The sequence below is a fragment of the Histoplasma capsulatum genome, genomic scaffold, assembly GCF_000149585.1.
Source record: "Histoplasma capsulatum NAm1 scaffold_9 genomic scaffold, whole genome shotgun sequence".
Lineage (NCBI taxonomy): Eukaryota > Fungi > Ascomycota > Eurotiomycetes > Onygenales > Ajellomycetaceae > Histoplasma > Histoplasma mississippiense.
This window is the reverse complement of record NW_001813974.1, coordinates 78,916-98,200: the sequence shown is the minus strand read 5'-3', so window position 1 is coordinate 98,200 and position 19,285 is coordinate 78,916. Positions and strand designations below refer to the sequence as shown.

Here is a 19,285-nt window from a genome sequence, read left to right as displayed (position 1 = left end):
CGCAGAATTTTCATTACATGTATACTCCAATGAGGGTGGTGCATGGCCAGCCATACTTAGTCTAGTAACAGCTATCTTCTACTCTATCCTGATGGTATTCTTCGTGCGGCACATCTGTGCCCACATGTGCAACCCATTCGCGGATGTCACGAACGAACCGCCGGGCAGTACCTCTTTTCACCCCCTGTTCGATAAAGAATTCAGGGTCTTGGTCCTCCGAGACCAGCTCAAGGTCAAGATGATGTGCCAGTGTCACTTCACATGCTTTTCTGAAATCAGCTTTGTATGTCTCGTCAGTCACCTTCGATTCCAGCCACCTGCAGTAATCCCTCACAGCTATATCTCGCGGCCCCGGTACCACCAGACGCTCGCTAGAAGCTGGATGTTTGAGTGATGACGTAGCCACGGAGGCATTCGATGTCTGTGCCGGCAAAACATTGATGCTGATTGGAGGGTATGGCACTCCTGTCTCAGGTAAGCTATTGGCTTTTTTATACCTTCTGTCCGCCCGGTTTCGATTCTCCAGGTACAGGTCCCGACGGATGTCACCAGGGACGTCATCATGACCCTCTAAGGTACCGCCATCCTTGACATGCTCAACAAGCCGTGCAAGATGAGAGGACTTTAGTTTATAATGCTGTTTGTCACTGGGGTCTTCCCAGCACCAAGAAGACTGGCATGAGCGCGCCTCGCATCGCATACGCTCATAGACAAACCTCCAGTCCGATGGACGCCCAGTGCTGTTTTCTTCAGCATCAAGTTGTGCGTCACGTTCGGTAAGCATTCTTCTAGTCGCTGATACCCGGCTTCTTTTGTCGACCCGTCTGCCCATAGTCACATCATCACTGTCATCACGCTCGTAGTTGAAGGAAATGATGACTCTAAGTTTCTTGCCTATGCGAAGCAGATTGCTCCACCTACGGAGCTGCCTCTCCACCGGTGCCCAGTCAATGTTAGTAGAGGTATAGTCCTTCTCAAGTTTACTCTGTGAACGATCGTTTACAGAAACCTCAATCGCCGTGCCGGCCGATCGAACCCGCTGATTACGTCGTTTCACGTGTAACGAACTTTCCATCTTTGGCTTCAGAGCCTTTGTCCAGTAATCGCTAGGTCTAACAACCAAGTCCTGCTCGGTATCTCTGCACACCGTTTTACGGTTGAGTACGATTTTCCAAGAAATTGTATAGCAAATATATCTTGGCGGATCCTCTTCATATTCGCCTTCCTCGTCCCATTCAGCCAATGGGAGAAAGCAGAGCTGATCTGGTTCCTGCAAGATACGGTGCGGGGAGGGACTGACGGAATATTGGGTTGATGGTGTACCACCAAAGTGCCCTGGGGTGGGGGCGTAATCTAGACTTTCATTCCATGGAACAAACGTCTGTGCCTGAGAGGTGGTATCAACGCCGAAGACGCTGTTCGTCATTGTCAGATGAAGCGTTACTAGCAATCCTAGCATTGTGTTGTGAGATGTTAGCCTGTAATCTACAGAATCCCAATGCTTATCAAACCATACACAAATAGCAAGCGGGGAAGGAGTTTGTTTGGGTAGAACAAGTACTGTACCGTAGACCCTGCCTATTGTTTGCCTCTCAATAAGTTCATGGTAGTGTTTGCCTCTTTGGTGCACATAACACGATGAATGTTGAGGGAGGAAGCAGATTGCCAAATCATTGCCACGCTTTCACCATTTGCGTGGAACCTTCCAGCAACCTCGTAAATGCAGTACATGTATTCATATTGATACACTACGTGTACGTGTTCAGTACAGTACATGGTTTATTTCATAAATAGACTATGATTGGAAGCTAACTATATAACTAACGTAATCAATAACCTTCCCGATCAAATACCCTTCCCGATCACTTCTTCACTCTTTTTCATGTTTATAACTAAATAGAACAACAATCACATAAGAAAAATAGATTAATCATATTAAGAATCATTTACAAATCAGCTTTCACACGTACGAGCAGTATGTCCAATAGTACCACATATACTGCACCGTGGTGCTGCTCGTTTTCGTGGTTGAGAGTCAGAAACCTCAACCTTCTCATTTTCCTGTTCATTGACACTTCGTACGCGATCTATTCCTTCTTCAACTCTTAAAACCCCTTCCTGAGCTATATATGTACGACCTTTCCCTCGCTTTCTCTTTTGCTTCTCATTTGCAGCTCTTAGTTCCTTGTTTTCCTTTGCTAAAATAGCAGCACTACACATAGCCATTTGACACCCCTTGATCAGCTGATTCATAGCTCGATTGGTTGGACTGGATGAACCCTGTGTACGATGTTGCATGTATCCTTTAATCTTCTTGGCCTGGAGATCCACTTGTCGTACATTGTGTGGTGTGGCTGTGGCCCAGGAGGCTTGAGAACTATGAGAAGTTCCTGGGGGGGTGGGTGTATGCATCTGGGTATTAAGGCGTGAGAGAACCTGCTCTGGATCGTACGGAACTAACCCTGTAGCTTTAAAACCACTTTTGATGTTGTTCTCATTCAGGGCTTCCATATGAGCTGCTGGATAGAGAGTCAAAAACTCTTCCTTATCAATGTGATTGATGCCAAGCTGCATTTGCTTCTCCACCTGTCGTCTGTATGCCTTCTTTAGAGGAGAGAAACAGCTAACATCCAAGGGCTGAAGAAGATGAGATGAATGAGATGGCATGTAGAGAGCAATGATGTCATTCTCAGAGCAGAATTGATCAAACTCTGCTGAAGCATGACTTCCATGTCCATCAAGGATCAAGAGTCGATATTTGCCCTTCGTACGAGATCGAGTGTCCTTGTCAAATATCTCCTTAAGCCAGATCAACCCCAGCTTATCATTTGTCCATCCATTCTCACTGACTCCAATCACCCAGTCATGTGGCAGCTTCTCAGTCTCATACCAATGGGATTGGTGCATCTTTCCCTTTAGAATAATCATCGTACGTAAAGCCCAACCAGTTGCATTAACTCCTGCAATAACAGTGGCCCATTCCCGATCTCCAGGCTGTATAAGATTCGGACGATCAACTCTCTCAGATCCAGTAATTACTCTGGCTGTCCCAATAACTCCCATCTGAAATCCAGTCTCATCAAAGTTGTATGTATCTTCCTGTGCAATCCCATACTTTGCAATGGTGTTTCGTACGAGATTAAACCATCCACGAATAATCTCAGGATTCTCACATAGAGCTCGCTGGTGATCATACTTTCGAGAGAATGTTGATTTTAACTCCTCATGACGATTAACAAAGTTTCGTACCCAGCATTCACCCACTGTTGGAGGGGGTTTGGATTCAGACTTGATTTCTCGTTCAGAAAGAAGCAAATTGGCCATATTTCGTACGGTTGTGATGCGGGGTGACTGGCCTCGCTCAGTCATGGATAGAATCCACTGAATAAGAGATGCTTCCTCTGTAAGACTGAGTTTTCGGTTTTTTAACTGAGAATCTTTTCGTGTTGTGCGGCCGTGTAATCGATCATATAAACTTGAATAAGGAACTTCGTACGCGCGTGCAGCAGCTCGAATACCTGAGATTTGACCTTTATCTAGAGCCTTAATAGCTAATAGAATCCTGCCTTCTTGATAGAAGTTTCTTCTGTCACTTGTTGTTGACATTTTGATGAATAAATTGTATGATGTGTCTTAAAGTGAAGAAGTGATCGGGAAGGGTATTTGATCGGGAAGGTTATTGATTACGTTATGTATGTAATTCAGATGGAACCCAATTTCGAGTGTTACTGTATACTAGCGATCTGAGATATCAATGCCCCTGCGTTTGTTGTACCATCACATAGGCCGGATCTCTAACAAACCATTATCACCGATCCGGAAGAGAGAAACGTTCAACCCTTCAGGACCTCCATTTCACATGGTATTTCCACCGTTACAGCACTAGCCAGGAAGCTGCTGGAACATCTTGCTGTCAATTGTCAGCGTGACTACCGTGTTATCTGAGCGTGCCCAGAATCGTGGAAGACGCTTTGTTGTCACATCAACGGCAACTATGCTGCACAGGAAGTGCGGGGAAGTGGAGATGCTTTTACTCAAATTATGGAAGTATTCGAGTCTATCGCGAATGCTTGTAGATAGATATATCCACAAGAGTCCCGCTCGGTGGATACGAAGTTATCATTCGTTTCTCGTCTACGTTTCTCAATTAGCCAGCTAATGAATGTACAGTCTAGCTCATTTCGGATTTCTTTTTGCCTGCGAGAGTGGGCAGCGTTCCCAGAAGCCCCTACTATAGCCCATGTACGTTTGATAGAATACATACATGTACATAGAATAAAAGAGTCGATGGAGATCGTCGCTCTAAAACTTTCAAAGCCGGCAAATATGTCTGATTCTATCAAATCCGAAATTTCAGGCCTCCATCAACCTCTAGCAGACTCTTATACCACACCACTACCAATCGCTATCCCGGCACGTCGTACTTGCCAGGTTTAACAGCGCATCGGATTGGCCCCTGCTGCTGCCGTCAGCGTTGTGTCGAAAATTCGTTGGCTGATTTGTGTTATGGCCTCAAGGGATGAAGCCCAAGCCTGTGCTGACATACAGCTAAAGCGGACCAATTACTAACTTGTCGTCACCAGGAAGCAGAAGATGTGGGACGTCTAAGTCGTTGTATTAGCATGTCGGCAGCTGAGGCATATATGTGCGGTGCGCTAGTCCGTGATAGGCAGCCTAGGGCCAACACCTCCCCTCGGACTAGCAGCCGTACAGATATCTATCTATCTAGAAATCCTATTATACATGAAATCAAATCAAATCAAATCAAATGAAATCAAATCTATCTATCCTTCTATCCTTCACCCTTTCGGCATCTGTGAGGCTTCGGTTCGTGGTAGTAGTATCGATGTTCAAGAGGTTCTCTGATAACAGTGGTGGTGGTGGTATTCTTAATGATCAATCTCAGCATAGTGGTTCTTGCAGGGGGTTCTTTGGTGGCTCTCATAGAGGGTTCTTTGGTGGTTCTCGCAGGGGGTTCTTCAGTAGATGGAGGAGTAGTGACAGTGACTTGTGTAGCCAGTTTCATCTCATCCTCCCCTTGTTTCATATCCTCTTGATCTCTTGACAGAGAATCAGAGTTTTCAGCTGATTTTAGTAAGGATTTTCCCATCCTTCTGTCCCAATATTCATTCATTCTCTTCAGACATTCATCTTGCTTTTTCAGATATTCATCTTGCTTTTTCAAATATTCCATCATCATCTGTATCAAGGTATCGGTCGTTGGTGTTGGGCCCGGTGGCCCAGTGGTAGGTTCGTATTCATCATTGCTAGCTGGGGTATCCATCCCCATGGTAGCTTGAGTTCTAGGAGGCATTCTTCCCCCTATATCAATCAATTTTTAATATTTTTTTCCCGCGATCAAAGCTCTTCTAGCCTTCGTCAGGATCCCTTCTGCTGATCAGTGTAGCAGCTCGCGAGACGTTAGATGGGCAGTGGAAGGTTTAATAAAAAAAAAAACAAGCAATCCGGGTCATAACCTGTGGGACGTCTAAGTGGTTTGTATTAGCATGTCGGCAGCTGAGGCAGTTATGTGCGGTGCGCTAGTCCGTGATAGGCAGCCTAGGGCCAACAAATTCCACTTACATACACTGATAGAAATTTATACTAGAAAGCAATACACCTTGGATTCTCTAAGCACTGTACATTTTAAAACAGTGAATTTACATCATTGTAGATATCATTACTAGATATTATCACTAGATATCATCGCTAGATATCATCGTGAGATATCATCATTAGATACAATTGATAGATATCATTGTCAATATATATATACATACTGTGGTTTCCATGCTATACTGTGGCTGCTGGTTGCAGTGTATAGATGATGGGTTGTGGCCACACCTGCTATGGGCCGGGCCACACCACCCACATCCATAGATATATATATATAATATATATCCTATTAATATATATCATTACTAGATATCATCATGAATACCATCACTAAGTATAATAAGCTAGTACTATGATAACTAAATTATTCATAGCAAAAAGTCAACATAATCATTTGTTGAATGATTGTGCTTATGATGATATGTATATATATTTATATATATTCATGGATCTGCTGTGGTCCGGCCCACAGCAGATATGACCACCCAACCCATCATCTATACACTGCAACTACTTAGCATAGTGTGGAAACTATATATATATATGTATTAACGATGATATCTATCACTTGTATCTAATGATGATATCGCGATGATATCTAGCGATGATATCTAGCGATGATATCTAGCGATGATATCTAGCGATGATATCTAGCGATGATATTTAGTGATGATATCTAGTGATGTGGTTCCCCACCATGCTGCGGCTGGCGGTCGCAGTGTATCAGTGGCGGGTTCAGTGGCCATGCCCGCTGTGGGCTGGGCCACACCACCACACCCATGAGTATATATATCACTATGAGCACAATCATTTAACAAATGGTTATGTTGACTTCTCACTATGGATAATCTAGTGATTGTAGACAGTGATGATATATATTGAAGATGATATCTAGCAATGCACTTCCTAATAATCAACAAGCTCTATTCAATTACAAATAGAATGAATATGATTGGTGTGTGTACATTGTAACACTAGTATAAAAAACCTATTTGACACATTTGTCACTATAGGCTGCCGTACCAGGCATCTATTGATGTTCTTTTATCATCTATGTGTGAAACTTGCCATCGAATGGAAGACATGCTTTCGAGTCTGTGTTACATCCCGCCACTACCCCAATATTTCAATCCCAGAACATCTTAGCCTGAACCTCGAACTCCAAGTCGGGCAGGCTTCGGGTGTATTCATGTGGGTTGTTCTTGTTGTGGATATGCTGAATAAGGAGAATGATGAAGGTTGTTCTCAAAGACAACTGCAGATAACGCTGCTAGCTATCCCTGATGACCTACATATGCTGTTTCGTAACATGTTGACGCGGAACAAACGGAGCAACGAAAAGTTCTTGCTTTGCATGCAATGGTTGCTCTTTGCAAAATATCCCTTGTCCCCTAAAGATTTGTACTTGGCGATACTGTCTGGCACGAGCGATGAGGACATGACAACCAGGAAGACGAATGATGATGTCCAGCCTGATAGAGTAATGAAATATCTTCTTAATTGCTCCAAAGGGCTAGCCGAAGCAACCGGGTCCAGATATCGAACTATGCAATTCATACACCAGTCAGTAAGGGACTTTCTCCTTGGGGAACACGGACTACAATAGGTTGATCCCAATCTTGGGGATAACATGATCGGACGGAGCCACGAGCGACTGAAGCAATGCTGCCACAACTTCATAATCAACAATTATTTTGGTCCAGGTAAATTCCTTTCTTGTTCTTCTACTCATTGGAGGTCATTCATGGGATATGCTACACGAAGAATCCAGTTTTTAGCATTGACTACAAATCGAGAGGCTAGCGCTTTGTATATGGCAGCGGTAGAAAATTTGTCAAACCTCATCAGAATTCTCCCGTCCAAGCTATCATATCTCGAGGCAGAATCCTCATTCTGGGTTACCCCGCTTTCGCGGCTATTTCGAGGGACAACGGTAACGCCTTGCGGGCAATTTTGAAAGCCCAAGCAGAAGCACTACCCACCACATCTCGGATTCACCAGCTATATCAAAGTTTATGTGAGGATACAGCTAAATCCAAATACTTCCGGGACGAATTAGAACGCAAGTTCAGACATGCTGATGGAGTTAGCCCTCTTTCATATGCTGCAATGTATTGCAGTGAGAGAATGCTTGATTTTCTGCTTGAAACAGGGAGATGGCTTCCAGATACCAGGGATCAGGATGGGCGGACACCGCTTTCAAATGCTAGTTATTGTTCAGTGGATCGGAAAGTTATCAAGCTGTTGCTTGCGAACCCTGAAGTTGATCCTAACTCACGGGATGGATGATGCTGGCCGAACACCTCTGTCATATGCTGCAGAAGAGGGAAACATATACTGCATCATTGACCTCATTCAGGACGGCAGGATCGACCTTGACTCAAGGGACAATGAGGGCCGAATGCCACTGTTATATGCTATAATGCGCTCGCAGATAGGAGCAGTTTCACTCCTGCTTCGCACTGGTAAAGTTAGCATTGCCTACATCGATCGCTGTGGTTTGTCACCAATGGACTACGCTCGCCGATATAAGCATCCAGGCATACTTGGTTTGTTGTATTGCTTAACAGCATAGCTACTAGTAGTTACAGTTAGCGTAGCTAGTGTTTGCCTGTCTCGATATTCTTCTGAGCCCTACGAGTACGGATGGTCCGATATTGAACCTCGCACATCCAGAGCTGGAAGCAGCGAACTAGATTATTCCAGCGACCCAAGAAATAATCATATCAATTCAAAAAATTAATTAACTAGGGTGATCGACACCTGCTGCGAAATGGATACAATGAATAAATTCTAAAACGACCTGGAATTTCTTCCTCTGACTTTTTGCTGTCCATGCTTCGTTCTCCCGATTCCCATGCTCATTGTTATTCCAGAAACACATGGCGAAACCAAATTTTCGGAAAACGCAAGGAATGATGTCCAGTCGCCAACGCCAATCAAATGACAATGCACCAACCGACAATCCCGGATGAGGTCCTCGCGGAACGCATTCGTGAAATATTCCCTGTTACCGACGTGTGCAATCCGAATATAAGGGATAGATCTTGCAAGGCGCTATGTGTAGTGACGGTGGGGCAACCGTATAAAGCCGTGGGATCTAATACAAGCTCAGACGTGGATTGAATGATGTGGCAAATGAAGCGATTTGTGCCTCTAACTCTGCTAGCGTATCATGGAGGAGCAGGAAAGCGCTTAATTGGCTCAGCGTTTGGTGGATGGAGAGGATTTGAGGGGGAGCGGGAGTGTTGAATACGAGTGGAACTGTGTTAGGATTGCCAGAAGAATGTTGATGTAGTGAGGGAGGCGTTGGGTGAGGTAGACTATGAGTAATTAAATGCATGCTTTCGAAATTTATCGTCATGAATGCACTGCGACGCAGTTTGAACCGGAACAATTTAAGACGGAAATAGGGTGGTGATTAATATGTCGAAATATGTGATGAGCGGATGGAGCCAACTAGGCGTTTCCTTCGGAAAATTTGACCGAAGCAGAGTTCACATATTGCTTCCTGGATATGTAAATACGCGAAAACGTGCATCTACCATTTTCATGAAATTTAGAATTCTAAACGCCTCAATAAAACTATCGTTGAGAAGTAAGCGACCAATCGGCTCCCCGGACTGTTAAAAATATGGAGTATTTTTGAATAAAATATTCTGCATTTGTAAGCGGGAAGATGGAGAAAGGGATATGCAGATATCATTAAGATATGTCTTCATTTTCCAGTGCATCGAGCTCATCCAGTAACTGCACTGTTTCCCCCGGATTGGAAACCCAAGATGTGGTGCATGCCAGGCGGGCCTGTTGGCAACGCCAACAATGTTAACATTGGATTATCGAAAGGTTGAGCATATTGAGGAAAGAATGTGCATACCTTGAAGTCATTGGAACCTGCAGAAAGGAACTGGTCGCCAATATGCAGAGTTTTAGAGCGGGCGATTCCGCCAAAGTAGCGTTGGCAGGCGAGCACACCCCACGATTTATCACCAATGTCGATGAATACATCATTTCCCCCTGAGAATAGTGGTGAGCTTTGAATTTGTAATGCCAAATGAATAGCATAACACGCTTGGGAGTAACTAAATTGACATGGACTTACCATTGAACGCACAAAACGGGAGGCGGTGGCCCGCCGATGACAATTCGACCGTTTGTTGCGCTACTAGAACCGTCTCCTCAAGCTGTTCCCTTTGCATCCGCTTTCCCTCAAGTGGAGATATACCAACTGCCCGCGGCTTGCGAACAATGATAGCGGGAAGGTTCAGGTTTGTCATGCAGTCACGGAGTGCTGTTTCAGCAATATCCAAAAGTTCTGCGATATCTTCGTCTTTCCACAGTTTCATTTCATCCAGGAGCCACTCGCTCCGTTCGACAGGAGAGAGGAAATGAGGGGATGAGCTATCAAACCTAAATAGGAAATTGCTCTCGCCACCCATTACTATAAGGCTGTTTTTTTGGTCACTAGTAAGGTCTGGGGCGTTGTTCACATTGTCTAATAGACCGTGGAGACGCTCGTAATATCTGAATGCCTCGGTATATCCAGCAGCGGTTACGATGCCGATTCTCTTCCCTTGGCGCAAGAGACGGATTATCCGTGGAATGACAGGGTTTTCCACAGTCAGTGATGCTCCGTCGTCGTAGAGTGTCACGTCACCATCAAAAGTGATGAGCTCAACCTTTCCACCCTGGAGAAGGCCCAATAGTTGTGCTGTGTTAAGGATGTTGCGAATGTCATTGAAAGATGGCGGCACAAATCGCCGACTGCTGATGAATCGTTTCTTGTCCTGATATCTGAAGGCGTCAGCCAAAGGTAGAGGAGTGAAGAAGTTTCCAATGCTAGGCACTAGAAGTTTCAATTTCGAACGATGGCTGGTTCTACTTTTCTGATGGCTGACTGTATCACGAATTAGTACAATCGAGGTGTTGGGTATGTTAATCGTGTGAGAAGCATTCGTAGAGGCACAGGGTTAAATTACTGTGGTCGTCTATGAGGCTTTCCACATCATGCATGATCTCCACATAACGGTCATGAGTTCTGGCGGCAAGAAGAGCAAGGCTGGGACTGTTCTCTTGGTACAGTGCAGTTGGTTGCGAATGTAGCACGAAAGGAACAGCAAGAAGCCCCTGTAGTTTGGATAAGTCATAGTTTGTGAATGGTAAATAGTCCTTCCAGTTGCTAAACTCCGCCCCTGGCGGGATATATAGGCGAAAAATGCGAAAAAAGTGTGTTAGAAAGGAGATTTTACCTTTATCCACTCGATCTTTCGATTCACCTCATCTAATGTCAGTGATTTTCTATGGAAATCTCAGAAAAAAAGCAACAAAGCTTACCAGCTGGTCCCTGCGATGCGACTATATCACAAGGAACAAAGTTAGCCATGGAATTGGTAGGTCAAAAGAATGCTCCCCCAATTATCGAGATGTTCCTGAACAGTACATCAGGCTGTGGATGTCCCAGGACCAACCTTAAGAGCATCTAAACGTCGGAAGTTAGCCATGTTATACTTGAGGGGATCAACAGAGGGACCAGAAAGTAAGGCGAGTCTTACACTCAACTCGGTATCGAGTCGTCATCGTGAAGTTGGAGGCACCCGTACAGAAAGTTATGAGCAGTTTAGTGCAAGAGGAGGCTGAGTTTCCTAAGCCGCAGGAAATATTCTGGGAGAGAGGGTGATTTATATTCAGCAAAACTATCCAGTCTTGCAACGATTGGGGCTCTAGTTACAGCCAGTTGCTTGTGGAACTATTGGATACAATGAGTGGGCTGGGCATGCGCGTAGAGCGGTCAGGGCACTAAAGAGCAGGTAGCTCACAATGTTATGATTAGATCAATTATTTGGGATTCCCCCGTCATATGCTCCGTATACAATCTGTCTCAAAACTTGGCCTTATATAGAGAACAAAAGAACTTCATTAGGTGAATGAAAGATGTGGGTATTGGGACAAGAGAGAGACTCTCCAGAGCTCAACGTCGATAGCGCCGCGGTCCTGGGTTCTACTATTCAAACTGGAAACAAAAGAGAGGATAATAATTTAGAAATTTACGAGTTAACGTCGAGATGTTGATGCAATTGCCGTCGCTGTTGGAGAGGGGTTGGATGTTGAGGTTGAGATCAGGATATCGGCCTCGAGTTCGGCAGGTTTAGCCGAACGGCGCTGGTGGTAGCTTACTCAGCCTTCGACAGGTCTCTACGGAGTATATAACTATGCACGAGATATATCATTAAAAGATCGTGAGCTGCTTAAATGCAAAGAGATAATTGGGAACATATTCAAGCTCTCATTCTTAGCAACATGACAGTTAGGTCACACCACAATAATAACCCAACCAAGAAGGGGAAAAAAAAAGGCATGCATGCAGCAGCTCTTCCAACCTTTTCACGCCAACTACCTACAACTCAGCCTTAATGGCCTCTTGACTCATCAGTCCGACAATACTCTGCAAAGTCTTTCCCTCATTCCCACCACCATCACCCCACCAATAGATCACATCCCCTTCACCTGTTGACATCTCCCAGTCCATGTTCCCATCTACATCTATCTCAGAACGTAGCCACTGACACCGTACAGTCAACTTGTCTGGATGCAAGTCGATGGTGAGCTTTTTATTTCGGCGTTGGGAAGGGGAGAATACAGTCAACTCGCCATTTTCAGGGGAGGTGGGGATCCACGATGTCAGGTGCGAGGTGTGGCGTGGGGTAGGGGTGTTGAAACCGCTTTGTTCTGGCTGTTCTTGTTCTTGTCCTTGCTCTTGTTTCAGTAGGGATGTGTTGGGCCGTAGAGATGATGGTTCTGTACCTGCATCCCGGGCTAGATGGGGGATGAGGTATACTAGGTCAATCGTGAAGAGGTGGAGAAGGAGCTGTTGGAGATCATCTCGCAGGCCGAAGCGGGAGGAGCTGGATTTAGTGCGCGGACTAGAAGAGATGTTCGATCCTATTTCGAATTCCGTTCCGAAGGCACTGGGGTTGATGTTGGTGACTATGCGGATTTTGAAGATGGAGGTTGGCGAGAGGAGAGTACCGGTCACAATGGACTCAAATGGTGTGAGGAAACTGTTTACGAGTCTCTCGACGAAGGGAGGAGTGTCCAGTTCCCAAGGAGAGGGATTGCTTGTATCTACGAGGGGGAATTTCACGGATACCAGTGGTGAGATGTTGTATTTGCAGTTTAACCCGGCTAGTTGTAACGTTCGGGTTATGTTGCTAAGGAAAAGTTTCAACCATTCCAGCGCTGATTTGTGCCGTAGATAAGAGACAATTGGTCGTAGAAGGGAGTATTCTGGATTTGCTCTGCGTTTCGATGTGACTGGCGGTGGGATTTGGGTCCTGCGTCTGTACTTCTGACGATGGGCGTGGGACAGTAATATCCGTAGAGATTGGGCAACAGTCTCCGCCAGAGCATCTTCTGCATGCCCCTGTTTGTCTGTGTCCCAAATATTACACTCTTCCGGCTCAACCATATCGATTAGAATTTGTTGATTGGAGTCAGCTGGTAACTGGATTAGATTCTCCTTGCTCTCGATGCCATGTTGCAGTAGAGTGCGCGCTTCGCGATTAAGTTCATGGAACAGCTCTTCTTCATACAAGGCATCCCGAGTCAAACGAATGTGGTTTTCAATGGCGTCATTGCCGGGAGCCAATTCCAAGGGGACGATCTTTGAGGTCCCCACTATACGGTCAGCATGCTGCACCCGAACACGGAGAGAGCGAGGTTTGCGTGCTTGTAGCCCGCGGTCCAATATTAGATCTCCTCTATTTCCTCGCCGCAAGGCTGCAAGGCCGCGGTCGCGGAACGTAGGAGTAGCTATTCGAACTCGATTAGTCGACGTATAATAAATTGCGAACGGACACACACTTCAGAATAAAACATACCTTCCAAGAAGCCATACTGTACACCTAACGTCTGTCTTTCCCGTGGAAGCCTGCAAACCTTCCACCCCTTTTCCTTGATATTTAAGACGCCAGCCCAGTATTTTGTCTCCGCAGTAACCTCCTCTTCCAGCCGGGAGGCGGATTTCAGCAGCTTGTTAGCCGCAGAATCGAAGTTTTCCATTTTCCAACCCCGTGACAGGTCCGCGATTTCCTTTTGTACAGCTTCTGTCTTCTCCGGCGTTTTGATGATATCGATCCCCAACGAACCTAGCGGTGCCCTCTGTTTGAGATAGGGAGACATGGACATCTCAGCCTGGCGCGGTGTATATCTGGAAACAAGCAGAGACACGAGGTCGAGGGCATAGTTGGCTTCAGCATGGGCTTGCCTATATATGGTCGTCGCGGTCAGCCTGCACTGGAGTCCTTCGTGTCATCAGAGGCATATTGATCCTAGAGAGGCGCACGTTGCAAAATCTATAATTTCGGCACGGCTCTTAAACAACTGCTCCAGCCTATCCGCCGACTTAGCTTCCCGTGATTCTACTTCCTCCTCCTCCTCCTCCTCCTCCTCCTCCTCCCCTTCCACCCCTGTAGCATTTCTAGCCCGCTCCGCATGTATCTCCTCCTGCAGGCTTGTTTCAGTGACATTGCGAAAAGAGCCGCGCTGGCCATTAATCTGGGCGATTCGGATAGGCAATGAATCCGGTTCTGTTGCTGGCTTCTCGATCAAGGGGCGCAGAGGAAGAGGAAACGATTCCTCCATAATTATCGTCTGGGACAGGGAAGGGTTGTCCAATTGAATAGGATCCTGATCTCCGCGACGATATTTGTAGATAGAGAGTGGCGTCTACGGGCCTTCCATGTATGTCAATGCCGGAATGCGAGTGGCCGACGGGTTACTGACTTTTGCCAAGGAATTTTGAACCTCGACGACACATCTAAAATACACCTACTCACGCCTAGGGCCGGAGAAACAGCGGGAAAAAACCGCATCAGGAGATGACTAATGATAATGGCTATGTTGTTTTGGTGGGGTTAAACTTTCCTACGCCCTCGCGTTTCAATCTTCTCCGTACACGGGTGTGTGAGCAATGCAGAAAATCAAAAATCTAAGGATTGATAAAGACGCCTGGAAGTTCAATTTCTATATGTCTCGTACAAATCCAGCTTTGCTTACAAAATACCTAGTGTTCAAATAGCTAGGCAGAACTTTGTGGATCATGCATATACAGACATATATCTTCAGGATTGATGCTTTTAGTGTAGTGGTAAAACCTTCAAAGATTGCAGGTTTTACAGAACTTCACAGTAGACCATAATTTTATCATCTGCTGTAACTGAACACAGCCTTCGCAATTCCTAAATACAAAGGATGAATCGATTGAGAAAAGATTGCAACATCAGAGAGTGCAGAGTGAGGTAAGAGCTTTGCGCTAACTAACGTAATCAACCACTCAACGCCCGTCTACACTCAACGCCCACCCAATCCTCATTTTTTCATCCATCTTCAAACACCCACAAGATGCACCACGAGGCAGTTATATTGTCCGCGATTGATGATTTGAATGCCCAATTGGTTCCTAATTACACTGTGACCGCTGAGAAATATGGAATCAGTCGTTATACACTCTCACGGCGCTATAGAGGTGTTCAAACGTCAAGAAAGGAAGCAACCTCTATCCACCGCAAAATCCTCACAGATTCGCAAGAAAATCGACTCCTTTTTCATATCAATCGATTGGCAGATCGCGGTTTCCCTTGTACGCCCCAAATCCTTCATAATCTTGTTGTTGAGATATTAAAAGAACCTATTGGAGCCAACTGGGTGGCAAGGTTCTGTCAACGCCACAAGGATGTAATCAAGTCAGTTTACCTGCGAAATATCGACCAAAAACGCAAGATTGCGGACAATTCTACATACTTTAAGCATTATTTTGATCTTGTATATATTGCTTTTCTCTACTGCTTTTCTTACTTTTATCTTGCTAATTTATTGTTGATTTGCAGCTACAGGAAAAGATCACTAAATACAATATTGAACCTGGGAATATCTACAACTTCGATGAAAAAGGATTCCTATTGGGCTTCATCCACACCCTCAAGCGTATTGTATCAATTAATGCGCTCAAATCCGGCCGTACAATAGGTGCCAGCCAGGATGGCAGCCGCGAATTCATTACACTACTTGCCTCAATTTGCGCCGATGGAACCTCACTCCCACCTGCTCTCATATATCAAGGGGAATCAAGGGATATGCAAGATACTTGGCTGGAAGATTTTGATAGCAAAAAGGATCAGGTCTACTTTGCTGCTTCAGAGAATGGATGGAGCAATGATGAATATGGGTTAATGTGGTTAAAGAAGATCTTTGAACCTCATACAAAAAAGAAAGCAGGGCGTGGATACAGGCTTCTTATATTAGATGGCCACTCATCCCATGTTAATATGGCATTCATCAATTACGCGGCTCAGCATAAGATTTTACTTGCTGTCTTTCCTCCCCACTCTACACACCGATTACAACCGCTAGATGTTGGGATATTTGGACCATTGAGCAAATCATATTCTAAGCATTTGAATGAGCGAATGAGAACCGGTATGGGATTTGTACGCACTACAAAGAGGTCTTTTTGGCAGCTATTTGATGCTGCTTGGAAGGAATCAGTTACATCCTCAAATATTATATCCGCGTTCGCTGCGGTTGGCCTACATCCATTTGATCCAGAACAGGTTCTTAAAAAGCTTGCAATACGCCCTTGCACCCCCCCAGACGCGCAATATCGACCCAGAACCCCTACATCTATTATTGGCATGCGGAAATTAGTCAAGCAAGTCAAGCAGCGGCAGCGTCGAATATCTAGCGATCTCAACCAGGTGATCCGTGCAGGAGAGAATCTTGCTCTTGATAAAGAGGTTCTTTTAATAGAGAACAGGCAGCTACAGCAAGCTCTTAATCAGGAAAGAAGACGTCGCAAGCGTGGCAGGGCAATGGGGTTGCTAGATTCTTCAAATCCGTCATTGGCACAGTTCTTTTCACCGGCAAAGGTGCAGAGCATCCGCGAGCAGATGACTGCCGCAGAGGCCGCCAAAAAGGATGAACAGGCTCGTAAGGAGGATGCCAAGTTGCAACACGCTATTCTTAAGGAGCAGAAGGAGACAGATATCATGTTACAGCGAATGGAGCGGGAGGCAGCTCGCCAGGCAGCTAAGGAGCAAAAGGAGATGGATAAGGCCGCAAGAGCCGCTCAACGGCAGATTGACAGGGAGCTTAGGGATGCAAAGAAGGCCCAAGAGCAAAAGGAAAAGGAAGAACGAGCTGCTGCGCGGCAGCAATCGCGGTTGGGGGGGGGGCCAGGTTCGGGGGTCCAAAAATCACCTTCCTAATCGGGAAATCAGACCCTCGATTTCGCAAAGAGTGGCTAAATCGCGTTTTCAGAGCTCTGCCAGGTTGCCCGCGGGTCCGCCGCCGGGGGGTCCGGATGATATTGCAACCCCTACGGATTTGACCGCTGCCTGCTCATTGAATCTGCCTCCACCCAAGATTTCGCGTTCCGGGCGAGTTATTAAGCCCAACAAACATCTTTTGAATTAGCTATATATTTTTATATGTAATTTTCTATATATATTTTCGTCATATAATATATCATATTAAAATCTAATTGCGTTGTTGAGATATTAATGAAAAGATTTCATTGTAGTGGTGGCAAAATAGCGGGCGTTGAGTGTAGACGGGCGTTGAGTGTAGACGGGCGTTGAGTGGTTGATTACGTTAGTTAAGTTAAAAGTCTCCCAAAGAAACTTTATTTAATGTAACAAACTACGATTTATTCTTGATTTGACTTCCCAGGCGAAAATATCCCTGCCAGCCGGCCTACGTGTAGATGTATAAAATAGCTAAACATCCTAATATACACATCTAGACTAGTCATTCTCCGGCCATGTGGCATCTCGGGCCCTGTGGCCGTTTATGCCTGTGACTGCTTCTGCTTTTCATGGTATAAATAGAATGAATATGATAAATGAGTGCACATTGTAACACTAGTATAAAAAATCCATTTGACACATTTCTCATCATAGGCTGCTGTACCTGCTTCGATCTAGCGCTGGCAACTTAGTGCGGATTTCTTACAGCAGAGTAGATTTATAAACTGATAAAATTGAAATAATACTTTCCTTTCAATATAACTTAATTACATTTACAATATCATAATTGAAATATTATTTTTAAACTTATCTTTTATATACCTTTTTGTAACGGGCGTATTACCGATTAACTAGGCACTACCTTGATTGCAGATTGCACCGTTTGCACTGCTTGCAAGCACTGCAAACGGCCTAAGCACTATCCTAATCACAGATTACAAATTGATTAAGAAAAGAAAGAGAAAGGAATCACAAAGAGAAGATCATACAAGAGGGTTCTTATAGAAAAAGAATTGAATTGGAAGGATATTCAGAGGTTGTGCTCTCATGAAGCGCGGAGTGGAAGAAATCAGTTAACATGTGGGCACATGAGCGGGCAAACGGGTTATAAAGTTAATTGCTCAAGACAATAATTAACGGGTACTAACCCATCACAATTTTATATATAATCTCATTTATGGACTTCTTTTTTCACTGTTTTAAGGGTTGCTTTTAATCAAGTTATTCATTATAATTCTCAAGTGTGAAAATCTGCAATTGAAAATCCATTTAGTAATATTTTACTATGAAGTCTCTATATATATATTTTGCTCTTTTATTTCAAATAATTACATGCGTATATTGTGCTGTTATACCGGTATGTTTAAATACTTATTTAAAATAATTTAAATATTAAAAATATAAAAATATAATATAAATAACTGATAAATTTATTTTTATATATAATAATTTTATATTATTGTTAAAGAAAAAAGGTAATGTTAGTTGTTATTCTCATTGACTTTATATAATTATTATACAATTACTAATTATAATAATATTAATAATTGTATAGATTTATCAAAATACAGTGACAATTCTGCCGGTTATATAAAATTTCTCAATAATAATGAAGAAATTAAAAATACCACTTCTATGAATTTCAATCCTTTGAAATCTAGATTCGAGTGTAGAACAATACTTTGCCGCACTGATGCTGAATGTAATCGTTTTGGATGTGCAGGTTGTAATCGTTTTAAACCACCCTCTAGAAAACAATGGTTTTGTTATTATTAAATTTTTCATTTAATGTATTAATACTACAAAGCAATGCAACTTAAATTTTCTAAATACATTTTAAAACAATGAATTTATATTTTCAATAATTAAATTTGATAGTGATATTTAAGGAATATATATATATACATTCAGAGGGAAATCCTTTGAGCCCTCTGAATAAAGTTACTGCAATATAAAATTACATTTATAAACTGAAGTATCGCTATATATCATCACTGATTATTATCATTAAATATCATTATTGATAAATTTTATCATTGAATATCAATCATTCATTGTTATTATTATTATTCTTCTGTTATACTCATATGCAAGCAGTGTTTATACTAAGTCTTTATGCGATATTAAATATAGACAAGAGTTAGTTATACAGAAGAAATGTTATAACAAAATATATAAATTTTAATAAAAAACAAAATTTGATAAAAATATAAATTAACTGATGAAATTATAAATTACATATTTGATTTAATTTGATTTGATTTCATTTCATTTCTTGATGTGATTTTAAATGAGATCAAAATCAAAATGAGAATGTAAAGTGATTACAATTACTAAAATATGAGAGAAATGAAATTAATAAATCTTGA

The 19,285-nt window shown here is 43.5% G+C and overlaps 5 protein-coding genes across 5 annotated transcripts; 2 read left to right on the top strand and 3 right to left on the bottom strand.

Moving 5' to 3' along the window:
* Window positions 1-1,845: 1,845 nt before the first annotated feature.
* Window positions 1,846-3,324, bottom strand: HCAG_07495 (conserved hypothetical protein; the record flags this gene model as incomplete). The annotated part of the gene is made up of 2 exons (XM_001537136.1): window positions 1,846-1,892; window positions 1,971-3,324. The coding sequence occupies 2 exons, from the start codon at window positions 3,322-3,324 to the stop codon at window positions 1,846-1,848; spliced, it is 1,401 nt and encodes a 466-aa protein (XP_001537186.1).
* Window positions 3,325-6,564: 3,240 nt separating this feature from the next.
* Window positions 6,565-8,312, top strand: HCAG_07494 (predicted protein; the record flags this gene model as incomplete). The annotated part of the gene is made up of 5 exons (XM_001537135.1): window positions 6,565-6,571; window positions 6,630-7,179; window positions 7,437-7,633; window positions 7,737-8,165; window positions 8,221-8,312. 5 exons carry the CDS (start codon window positions 6,565-6,567, stop codon window positions 8,310-8,312), a joined length of 1,275 nt encoding a protein of 424 aa, XP_001537185.1.
* A 1,009-nt stretch (window positions 8,313-9,321) lies between these two features.
* On the bottom strand, window positions 9,322-11,193 carry HCAG_07493 (IMP-specific 5'-nucleotidase 1; the record flags this gene model as incomplete). The annotated part of the gene is made up of 6 exons (XM_001537134.1): window positions 9,322-9,420; window positions 9,494-9,633; window positions 9,719-10,513; window positions 10,596-10,808; window positions 10,951-10,971; window positions 11,169-11,193. 6 exons carry the CDS (start codon window positions 11,191-11,193, stop codon window positions 9,322-9,324), a joined length of 1,293 nt encoding a protein of 430 aa, XP_001537184.1.
* Window positions 11,194-11,532: 339 nt separating this feature from the next.
* HCAG_07492 (predicted protein) lies at window positions 11,533-14,256 on the bottom strand (the record flags this gene model as incomplete). Its single annotated transcript, XM_001537133.1, has 5 exons — window positions 11,533-11,617; window positions 11,791-11,823; window positions 12,015-13,425; window positions 13,494-13,879; window positions 13,958-14,256. 5 exons carry the CDS (start codon window positions 14,254-14,256, stop codon window positions 11,533-11,535), a joined length of 2,214 nt encoding a protein of 737 aa, XP_001537183.1.
* A 759-nt stretch (window positions 14,257-15,015) lies between these two features.
* HCAG_07491 (predicted protein) lies at window positions 15,016-17,249 on the top strand (the record flags this gene model as incomplete). Its single annotated transcript, XM_001537132.1, has 4 exons — window positions 15,016-15,435; window positions 15,501-16,848; window positions 16,930-16,966; window positions 17,192-17,249. The coding sequence occupies 4 exons, from the start codon at window positions 15,016-15,018 to the stop codon at window positions 17,247-17,249; spliced, it is 1,863 nt and encodes a 620-aa protein (XP_001537182.1).
* Window positions 17,250-19,285: the final 2,036 nt, after the last annotated feature.